The sequence below is a fragment of the Chiloscyllium plagiosum genome, chromosome 4 (genome assembly GCF_004010195.1).
Source record: "Chiloscyllium plagiosum isolate BGI_BamShark_2017 chromosome 4, ASM401019v2, whole genome shotgun sequence".
Classification (NCBI taxonomy): domain Eukaryota; kingdom Metazoa; phylum Chordata; class Chondrichthyes; order Orectolobiformes; family Hemiscylliidae; genus Chiloscyllium; species Chiloscyllium plagiosum.
This window is the reverse complement of record NC_057713.1, coordinates 110,572,450-110,582,387: the sequence shown is the minus strand read 5'-3', so window position 1 is coordinate 110,582,387 and position 9,938 is coordinate 110,572,450. Positions and strand designations below refer to the sequence as shown.

General features: G+C 38.9%; 1 protein-coding gene across 1 annotated transcript in view; it reads right to left on the bottom strand.

The window, feature by feature from the left end:
- Positions 1 to 2,280: 2,280 nt before the first annotated feature.
- Positions 2,281 to 9,938, bottom strand: part of vps41 (VPS41 subunit of HOPS complex) — a 165,633-nt gene continuing 157,975 nt past the window's right edge. The window contains exons 26-29 of the mRNA XM_043688929.1: positions 8,931 to 9,030; positions 7,265 to 7,309; positions 4,720 to 4,799; positions 2,281 to 2,494 (exon numbers count right to left, since the gene is read on the bottom strand). Coding sequence (XP_043544864.1) covers positions 2,435 to 2,494; positions 4,720 to 4,799; positions 7,265 to 7,309; positions 8,931 to 9,030 — 285 coding nt within the window. The 3' untranslated portion in view covers positions 2,281 to 2,434. The remainder of the gene's footprint in view (positions 2,495 to 4,719; positions 4,800 to 7,264; positions 7,310 to 8,930; positions 9,031 to 9,938) is intronic.

Sequence of the window (9,938 nt, the reverse complement as noted above, 5' to 3'; positions counted from 1 at the left end):
AGACAATTTCAGCTCTCGTAATACCAAATGAACTATATCAATTCAAAGTCGTGCCATTTGGTATGAAAAACACTCCAGCCACATTTCAGAGACAGACAAATAAGGTCATTGCTGGATTACCTGACTGTGTGGTGTACACTGATAACATGGTGATTTTTAGTCACTCACGGAAGGAACATTTACAGTATTTATCGGACTTGTTCAATCAACTTCAGAAGGCAGGCTTGGGGTGGTAAACTTGGCTAAAAGTGAATTTCCAAAGCCCAACCACCTTCCTGGGACATGTTATTGGATATGGACAAATGGCCCCACAAGATGCCAAAACAAAAGTAATTGGAGAATTTCCCACACTATTGACAGAAAAAGCAGTACTACAATTCCTGGGGTTGAGTGGATTTTATCGAACATTTGTGCCAAACTTTAGTGGTGTAGCTGCTCCATTCACCGACTTGTTAAAAAAGGGCACGAAAAGACATTTGACAGCCTAAAAACTGTGTTAACCACTGCCCCAGTATTAGCCACACCGGATTAAACAAAGCCTTTCACGGTGGCTACTGATGCTAGTGGTGTGGATGTTGGTGCGATGTTCCTGCAGGAGGAGGATAACGAAGGGATAGAAAGACCCAACAGTCTTTTAAGGAAGTTGAACATTCATCAACAGAAATATTCAACGGTGGAGAAAGAGACTTTAAGCTTAGTGCTGGCATTACAACATTTCAGTGTTCATATATTCAGCATTTGAGAAATCGAACTATCTTACTCTGGATAATTTTCACTGTACACTTACCAAAACAAATTGCAAAGTTATGGTCTGGGGTGCCTGCTTAAGAATGTTTTGAGTGGTCTGGTCTAGTCCAATAGGAGAAAGTGAGGTCTGCAGATGCTGGAGATCAGAGCTGGAAATGTGTTGCTGGAAAAGCGCAGCAGGTCAGGCAGCATCCAGGGAACAGGAGAATCGACGTTTCGGGCATAGTCCAATACACAAGAGTGTCAGGTTATTTGATTTTCAAAACATGCAAAAGTTTAAAATACTGCTCCCAGAATTGTTTGTCCCAACTTCAGTCCACAATTTTCCAAATCCCAAAATTGAAAGACATAACCTTTACACGGTCTTAAATGGATGACCCTTCACTCTGAGATTATACCGGGAGAAAGTGAGGGCTGCATAAGCCCTTCCTGATGAAGGGCTTATGCCCGAAACGCCGATTCTCCCGCTCCTCGGATGCTGTCTGACCTGATGTGTTTTTCCAGCACTACATTCTTGACTCTGAGATTATACCCTCTCGCCCTAAACTCTTAGAGTCATACAGATGTACAGCATGGAAACAGACCCTTCAGTCCAACTCGACCATGCCAACCAGATATCCTAAATTAATTTAGTCCCATTTGCCAGCATTTGGCCCATATTCCTCTAAACCCTTACTATTCATATACCTATCTAGAAGTCTTTTAAATGTTGTAATTGTACTAGTCTCCACCATTTCTTCGGGCAGTTTGTTCCATACATGCACCACCCTTTGCATGAAAAAGTTGCCCCTGAGGTCCTTTATAAATCTTTCCCTTCTCAATCTAAACCTATGCCCACTAGTTCTGCACTCCCCGACCCCAGGGAAAAGACCTTGTCTATGGACCCTATCCATGCTCCTCATGATTTTATAAACCTCTATAAGGTCACCCTGAGCCTCCAGTGTGCCAAGGAAAACAGTCCCAGCCTGTTCAGCCTTTCCCTTTGGCTCAAACCCTCCAACCCTGGCAACATCCTTGTAAATTTTGTTTGAACCCTTTCTCACATAAATGACCACATAGATTGTTTGGACTGAATAGCCTGTTTTTGTGCCGTATATTTCATTTCATTTCATTCAATGTAATACTTAATTCAAAATATACAGACAAAGATTCTGATGAATAAATGTCAGTGTACACTGACAAGTGTATTTCTTTTCCTTAGGCCATACCATAGTAGTCTGAAAATTATGAAATGAGTTATTTATCACAGGGTATTTCATTCATGACTAACTCTTCTATATGGCAACATATGCAGCACAGTGTATATAAGACACTTTGATTTATTTAGAACAGAACGTTGAATCATGAAGGCAAATAAGTTTTTACCTAGATTGTAACATTGGCAAGCATTAAAACTATTCTGCAAATTGTATCTACCTGTGAAAAGGTCAAAATCATTGCATATTAAACAAATAGGCAATCAGTACTCAGCACCTCTTACTCCACTGAGGTAGAGTTAAATGTAGTTCAGTACATTGTTTCTTCACAAGTTTGATGATTCTAAAATGACTTTTATTAAGAATTAGCATTTAACATTTATACAAGTACAAGCTTTGAAGTAGGTGAGCTGATAATTGACAGAAAATTACACATTACAATAATGCGTTAACTTTAAATTTGTGGTCCTCAGTCAAGTTCATCTGATGTTTTAAGCCTCACCCAGTCCACCAGCAGGCCTTCGACGTTTTGCACTGCAGATGTTACAGAACTGTTTAAGATAAATATTTTAAAAAGTTAATCTATTTGTTCCCACATGAAGCTGAAATAATCTTTTTTTCAACCCTTACATAGCCGAAGACTGGAAACATTACGTAAACTTTCAATCATTACTGAGATATTTTTTGAGTTAGTAAAATAACCTTTCTTGATGAATGGATTAAAATTTGACTGATTAATTTTTACTCCCTATAGAATCCCTTAGTTTATTATTTACTTTGCTAAAGATTCATTGCTAAAGTTGAGGGTTTAGTTTTAAGAAACTTGAGGCTGTGTCATATTTTTAAAGGGTATACAGAATATCAGTAAATATTCCTGTCACTTCAGTTTAAGTATGTGCTTGTGCCTGACATGTGTTGTGAATAAATCATTTCTTCTCAGTCTTCGTAAGATCCTACACAGCAAACTGGGTATCCTTACCACCACTACAGGAAACTGCTAGTATGCAGAACTGTTTGCAGTAGCAACTCTGCTATAAAGCAGTGGTTTCTTGGAATGCTTTTTGTCATAATTTTGTAATATAATATTCATTTTGTTTAGTATTGGTGCCACAACCTGATCCCATACCCTTCCTGACTATTGTCTGGGAATGAGCCAGACTATTTGAAATTACAGACTTTGGGCTGGTCTTCTGTTTCCATTTTCTCTCCATCATGTCGCTCACTTACTTTCACCTCCATAATATTGTCCATATGTTGCTGAACCCTCATCCATTAGCTTATTAATTCTGCTCTGGTGTTTCTTTGGCTAGGCTCCCATCTCCCAATATATGGAAACTTCAGTTTCTTCAAAATTCTTCTATCTATTTTACCGAAACAAGAAGGCTTGTTTATTCACTCCCATGCTTGCTAACTGTCACTGACTTTCAGTCCAGCAATTCCTCAAATTTAAAATCTCTCCGGTGTTGCACCTCTTCCTAGTTCTGCGACCTCCTTCAACTTTACCATTCTCCAGAAATGAAGATTCTCCACATCTGGCCTCATGCACATACCCAGTTTCTTTCAGTCTTCCACTGGCAGCCCTGTCCTCAGCTTTGGAATTCCTTGCCTAAATCTCTCTGTCTCTCCCAATTTATTTGTCCCTTCAAAATACTTTAAGCAAGTTGACCTGTCTACTATATTCTTATATGGCTCAGTATTTGTTGAACTCCTTTGTGAGTTGACTACTTTGATGATGCCATATACATTGAAGCTGTTGCTGCTGTTTCTCAATGGAAGATTGTGTGGGGTGGAATGATTCTATATTACCCATTTGTACAAACAGCCCAAGACTAACTTCTCCCCCAACTACTAGTGTTTGGGGCTGACTTTCAATCCTTCCTGCTTGTGTAGGTTACATTCTTTCAGGGGTTAATTTTACATGTTTCCATTTCATTGCCAGCTTTTTTCCCTGTCTGAATAGAAGAATGTCAGATGGGTTTCATTTACATTATATATATTTTTAATTTTTGCTTTCCAATGGCAAGCTTATGAGATTAAATAAAACTTCACAGATTACACCAGATAATGTTCCCACATGTAATTAAAAAGAGAGCTGAATGTTAGAAGACAAACTAAAGATTTTTGGTGAAATCTTGCAGCTTGACGATCAGCTCTCCTGCAAAATTGCTTTGACAAAATTTAGTAAAACAATTTTAACGGGTCAATTCACATTACTAATAATCTGCAAACAACAACAGTTTGTTATCAAACACTTAGAATTCGAGAAACATAGGACAGCTCACTGCAACTGGACAAAAATAGCAAACTATTATTCCGTAGTTCTGGAATTTTGTTTTCTTCTCATGTTTTACATTTAGTTTTAAAATAAACTGTCTTGGAACCACTACGAACAATTATAATTAGTCAGGACTAACAGAAGGCGAGAAGGGTGTGCACTCAAATATGTAAAGTTGTCATAATCCCAGAATAGCACACGGCTGCTCTCTCATTAGAGATAGACAACTGGTGGTGGTTGAGGATCACCATGCTTCAGGCAAGGATTGAGGTTGAGAAGACAGGATATTCATTGCAACCTCAACCAGTGTGGGAATTGAACCACATTTGGCATCCCTCTGCATTGCAAATCTGCCATCCAGCCAATTGAGCTAACCAGTCCCGAGGTTCAATTATGGAATTATCCACTAACCAAGCAAAATGCAGCAAAATGAGAAGCAACATTCCCAGAAATGACATGACTCTTATTATTCTATACAAATTGACATAGCCAACAACATACCATGCCAGGAGTTGGAAGGCAATCCTTATGAAACATATGTCTGCAGTGGAAGACCACCACACTGAATGGTTTTGCAATGTCTAAAATGAGGAAGTACAAAAACATTACTGACAGGACCTATATTTTAAAAGGCACCAATATAAAGCAAAATATTACAGATGCAGGGAATCTTCTGTAGAAATTGAAAATGCTGGGAATACTTAACAGACCAGACAGCATCTGTTGCCAAACAGTTGTTATTCCAGTGGACAGGGGAGTTGCAGTACACGCTGAAGGAATCACCCAGGAAATTGAATTTCTCGTATTATGCTACCGGCTGGTACCCTAGACCCCACCATAACTGGCACTTTGCAGATCCAACACCCTAACATCACACTTAGGTTGTGAATTTATGGTTTGACAGCATCTGTCAAAGTGATTGTGTGGACTTTTATGTTTTGGAATACAGCAGTTGACTGAAAAGGAGGCTTGGTGTGTCTTCCTCTGATAGTTCTATACTATGAAAGAATGTCCTAATGGAAGCCACAAGAGCCATTTTGCCCTGACTGGAGATACATTTTAAATAAGGATGTACATGTATTTGGAAATGCAAGGACTGATTAGGTATAGTCAACATGGCTTTATGCGTGGGAAATCATGTCTCACAAACTTGATTGAGTTTTTTGAAGAACTAACAAGGAGGATTGATGAGGGCAGAGCAGTAGATGTGATCTATATGGACTTCAGTAAGGCGTTCGACAAAGTTCCCCATGGGAGACTGGTGAGCAAGGTTAGATTCTCATGGAATACAGGGGGAACTCGCCATCTGGATACAGAACTGGCTCAAAGGCAGAAGACAGAGGGTGGTGGTGGAGGGTTGTTTTTCAGACTGGAAGCCTGTGACCAGTGGAGTGTCACAAGGATCAGTACTTTTCATCATTTATATGAATAATTTGAATGTGAGCATAAGAGGTATAGTTAGTAAGTTTGCTGATGACACCAAAATTGGAGGTGTAGTGGACAGCTCAGATGGTTCTTTTGCCCGAAACATCATTTTTCCTGCTCCTCGGATGCTGCCTGACCTGCTGTGCTTTTCCAGCACCACTCTAATCTAGAAGCGAAGAAGGTTACCTCAGATTACAACGGGATCTTGATCAGATGGGCCAATGGGCTGAGAAGTGGCAGATGGAGTTCAATTTGGATAAATGTGAGGTGCTGCATTTTGGGAAAACAAATCTTAGCAGGACTTATACATTTAATAGTAAGGTCCTCGGGAGTGTTGCTGAACAAAGAGACCTTGGAATGTAGGTTCATAGCTCCTTGAAAGTGGAATCGCAGATAAATAGGATAGTGAAGAAGGCATTCGGTATGCTTTCCATTATTGGACAGAGTATTGAGTACAGGAGTTGGGACGTCATGTTGCAGCTGTACAGGACATTGGCTGGGCCACTGTTGGAATATTGCGAGCAATTCTGGTCTCCTTACTATCGGAAGGATGTTGTGAAACTTGAAAGGGTTCAGAAAAGATTCACAAGGATGTTGCCAGGGTTAGAGGATTTGAGCTACAGCGAGAGGCTGAATAGGCTGGAGCTGTTTTCCCTGGAGCATCAGAGGCTGAGGGGTGACCTTATAGAGGTTTATAAAATCATGAGGGGCATGGATAGGATAAATGGACAAAGTCTTTTTCCTGGAGTGGGTGAGTTCAGGACTATAGGACATAGGTTTAGGGTGAGAAGGAAAAGATATGAAAGAGACCTAAGTGGCAACTTTTTCACACAGAGAGTGGTATGTGTATGGATTGATGCCAGAGGAGGTGGTGGAGACCAGTACAATTACAACATTTAAAAGGCATCCGGATGGGTATATGAATAGGAAGGGTTTGGAGGGATATGGGGCATGTGCTGGCAGGTGGGACTAGATTGGGTTAGGATTGGGTTAGGCATGGATGAGTTGGATCGAAGGGTCTGTTTCCCGGCTGTACATCTCTATGATTCTATGAACCTGTTCGACAGATGTCATTACACACCTGTGGAGCACACGGGACTTGAGCCCAGGCCTCCTAGCTCAGGGGCAGAGACAGTATCACTACATCACAAGAGCCCTAAAGCCTGACTGAATCACTTCTCAGAAATGCAGAGCACCTGTTTTCCCTGATGGGTCTGAATGGCAATCTGGCCCAATATTTGTCTCTGACCTTGAGACATGTATCAGAATGAACAATTTAAACAGTTTAATTATTGTTCATTTCAATAAAAATGCATAGATTGACAAGGCTGTTTATTTACTACAATGAAAAGGGATTGGGGTAAACAGTAAATTTTCCTTCCTGCTAAATTAAGACAGCGACTCAACACTAACATTATGCTTTGAACATTATATGATGAGAAGAAACGAAAGCTAATTTGAAAAACTCTGAATAAACAAAAGTGCTGAGTAACATATCCTGTTGCTGAATAATGTAAGTAGTTTACCGAATTTTACTTCGCATCCAAACTGCTTAAGAGTCATGCTAAAGAACTTTGTGCAGCTTAGAGTTACAAGGTTTCCTCTCCATCATGTTACATACCTGTAGGCAATATGGGAGAATGGCATGATTCACAAATATTCTCCTCTGTAAAAAAAAAAGTTTGTGATTATTGCATATTCTGCTAATGAGACATCATTTCTATCAAAGAAATCTGACCCAAGCCAGTAATTTTTGAAACAGCAGAAGGAAGCCATTTAGCCCATTTTGAAAGAGCTATCCCGTTAGACCCACATCCCTGCTCAAATAGTACTGGGATAACAAATCAATATGAATGTCACCAAAGTCTCAAAATACATTCAAGAGAACATTCTGAGCTTGATATAGCACACTTACAGAGAAAATATTGGTTCAGGGTTTAATGTTAGGAGGTGTCTAGATAGAGTGACGAGGAAAGATGATTTCCTGTTATCAGAGAGGTCAATATCCCGGGGACTTAGATTTAAAGTAATTGGTAAAGAGATTAGAGGAAAGTTGAGGCATAATGAGTTGAATGATTCCCTTCTGTGCAGTAAACACTTCCAAGCTTCTCTGTATTTGGGTACTGCAATGCTTTTCTTTTTCGAAAAAGTATCCAATCCCGTTTCAAGCATTGTATTTCAGAAAAGTGTAAGTCTATACACAAAAAGAAAACCCCTCTGGTTCTTTTGTTACTCAAATCCATATCCTTCACGACCAACCCTTCTGCACTGGAGCAATTTCTTTTCTTTTACTCTATCAAAATCCTTCGTAATTTTGACGTCTATTTAATCAGTCCCAAAACCTTTCGAGTGTAAAGAGTCAATCTCAACTTCTCTAATCTCTTAACCAAGTCCCAAAACCTCGGTTCCATTTTAGCAAATCTCCTTTGCAATCTCTTCAAACTCTGGCAGTGTTTCTAAATTGTGGTGCACAGAATTGTGGACACAATACTCCATTTGAGGTCTAACTGGTAGTTTATACAGGTTTGACATAACTTCCTTCCTGTGGCACTCTGCATCTATATTAAAAACCCCTTTGACACACCACACCACCTTCAAAGAACAGAACAAGTCTCTGATTCTGCAATCTTTTAAAATTTGTATCATTTAACTCATATTGTCCCTACTTCCTCTTCCAAAATGCATCACTTCACATGATATATAAAATATAAATTCTCATGTCTTTGCCCAATGCATTAGTCTATCTATTGCCCCTCTATTTGCTACTACTGTCCTTATTGTTTATAACATTCCAGTGTTGCGCCACCTGAAAACCTTGAAACTATGCCCGTTAAAACCAAATTCAGATTATTAAATATATCAAGAAGAACTGTGGTCCTAATACCAAATGCAGGCAAACTTCCAGTCTGCAGAACACCTTTATACCATTACTCTGTGCTTTCCACCTTTCTATCTACACTCATTGGTCACAACTTAAAGACATTAAAACTAGAAAAGACTCTGAGAAAGGAAGCACTACAAAAACCACAAAACCCTTCACAAAACTAGATTGCAAAATTTTACCGTTTGACCTTCATGCTTTCTCATTAGAGGTCCATTTTAACTTTCCTATGTTATTGAATGTTGAAAAAAGATGCTCAGTAAGAAAATATAATACTTCATGAAATTTATCTGTGGACAAACCAGAAATACTCAATATTGACCATCAACACAGTTTAAATTACGTTATACCACAGTAGAAGTGTAGCAATCAGTATTTTATGGGTCAAAGCAGAAGATTTACTTACCGTCAACACAAACACCTCTCAGCTGGGTTTTATGCATTTTTTTCAGCAATGTCAGACAATCAGAAACAATAATTTTTTTACATCCTTCTCGTAGCAAAATCTGAAAGAAAGGCAGTTCAACTGAATCAATAGCAACATAAATGTTCACGACTCAAGACAATCTTATGAAGTCGTCACCCAAGTGAGGTCGTGTGTGGACTGATGGTGCAAAGAGTGGGATGGTGTTACACTCTGGTCACTGAACAAACTAATCACACAGCAACAACATAACCTGCATTTATATAGCATCGTATATTCTTAAGGCACAAGGCCAAAATGCTTTTCAGCCAGTACAAGACTTCTGAGGTTAACAGAGAAGCCTGGCAGCTAGTTGCTCCCCTTAGACCTTCAATATCTAGTGGCAGATCTCTCTTCTAGTGACAAGTTGAAAATTTTATGGTGCTATAAAAAGTAACATTATTAGGGGCACTGATTTTTAAGAACTAGGAATGATTGAGAACAGGGCCTGGCTTCAGAATATGCAAGTAAACTAGTAGGAAATAGAAAAAGCAGACTGTAAGAGGATCTACAAGCATCTAAAAATGGAAAGACTATCTTAAAAAAACTTTCCTTAGACGATGAGACTAGGAAATTAATATTGGGAAACAAGGCAATGGCAGAGACTTTGAATAATTTGTACATGTTTTTATGGCAGAAGACAAAAGAAAACTTCACGCATAATAGAAAATTGAGGGACAGAAAGAAGGAGGATCTTAAAAAAAAATTACCACTGAAAAAAATGTACTATGACAACTAAGGGGACTAACAGATAACAAGTTTCTCAGCTCTGCTCCCTGCAGGAATAATTAGTTACAATCTTTGAAAATTCACTAGATTCTGGAAATGTTGCAGAAAATCTGAAACCTCAAAATTAACACACATTCAAAAAATGAGAAAGACAAAAAGCATATTGTCCAGTTATCTTAATATGACTGGAAACATATTATAATCCATTATTTTAATAGCAGT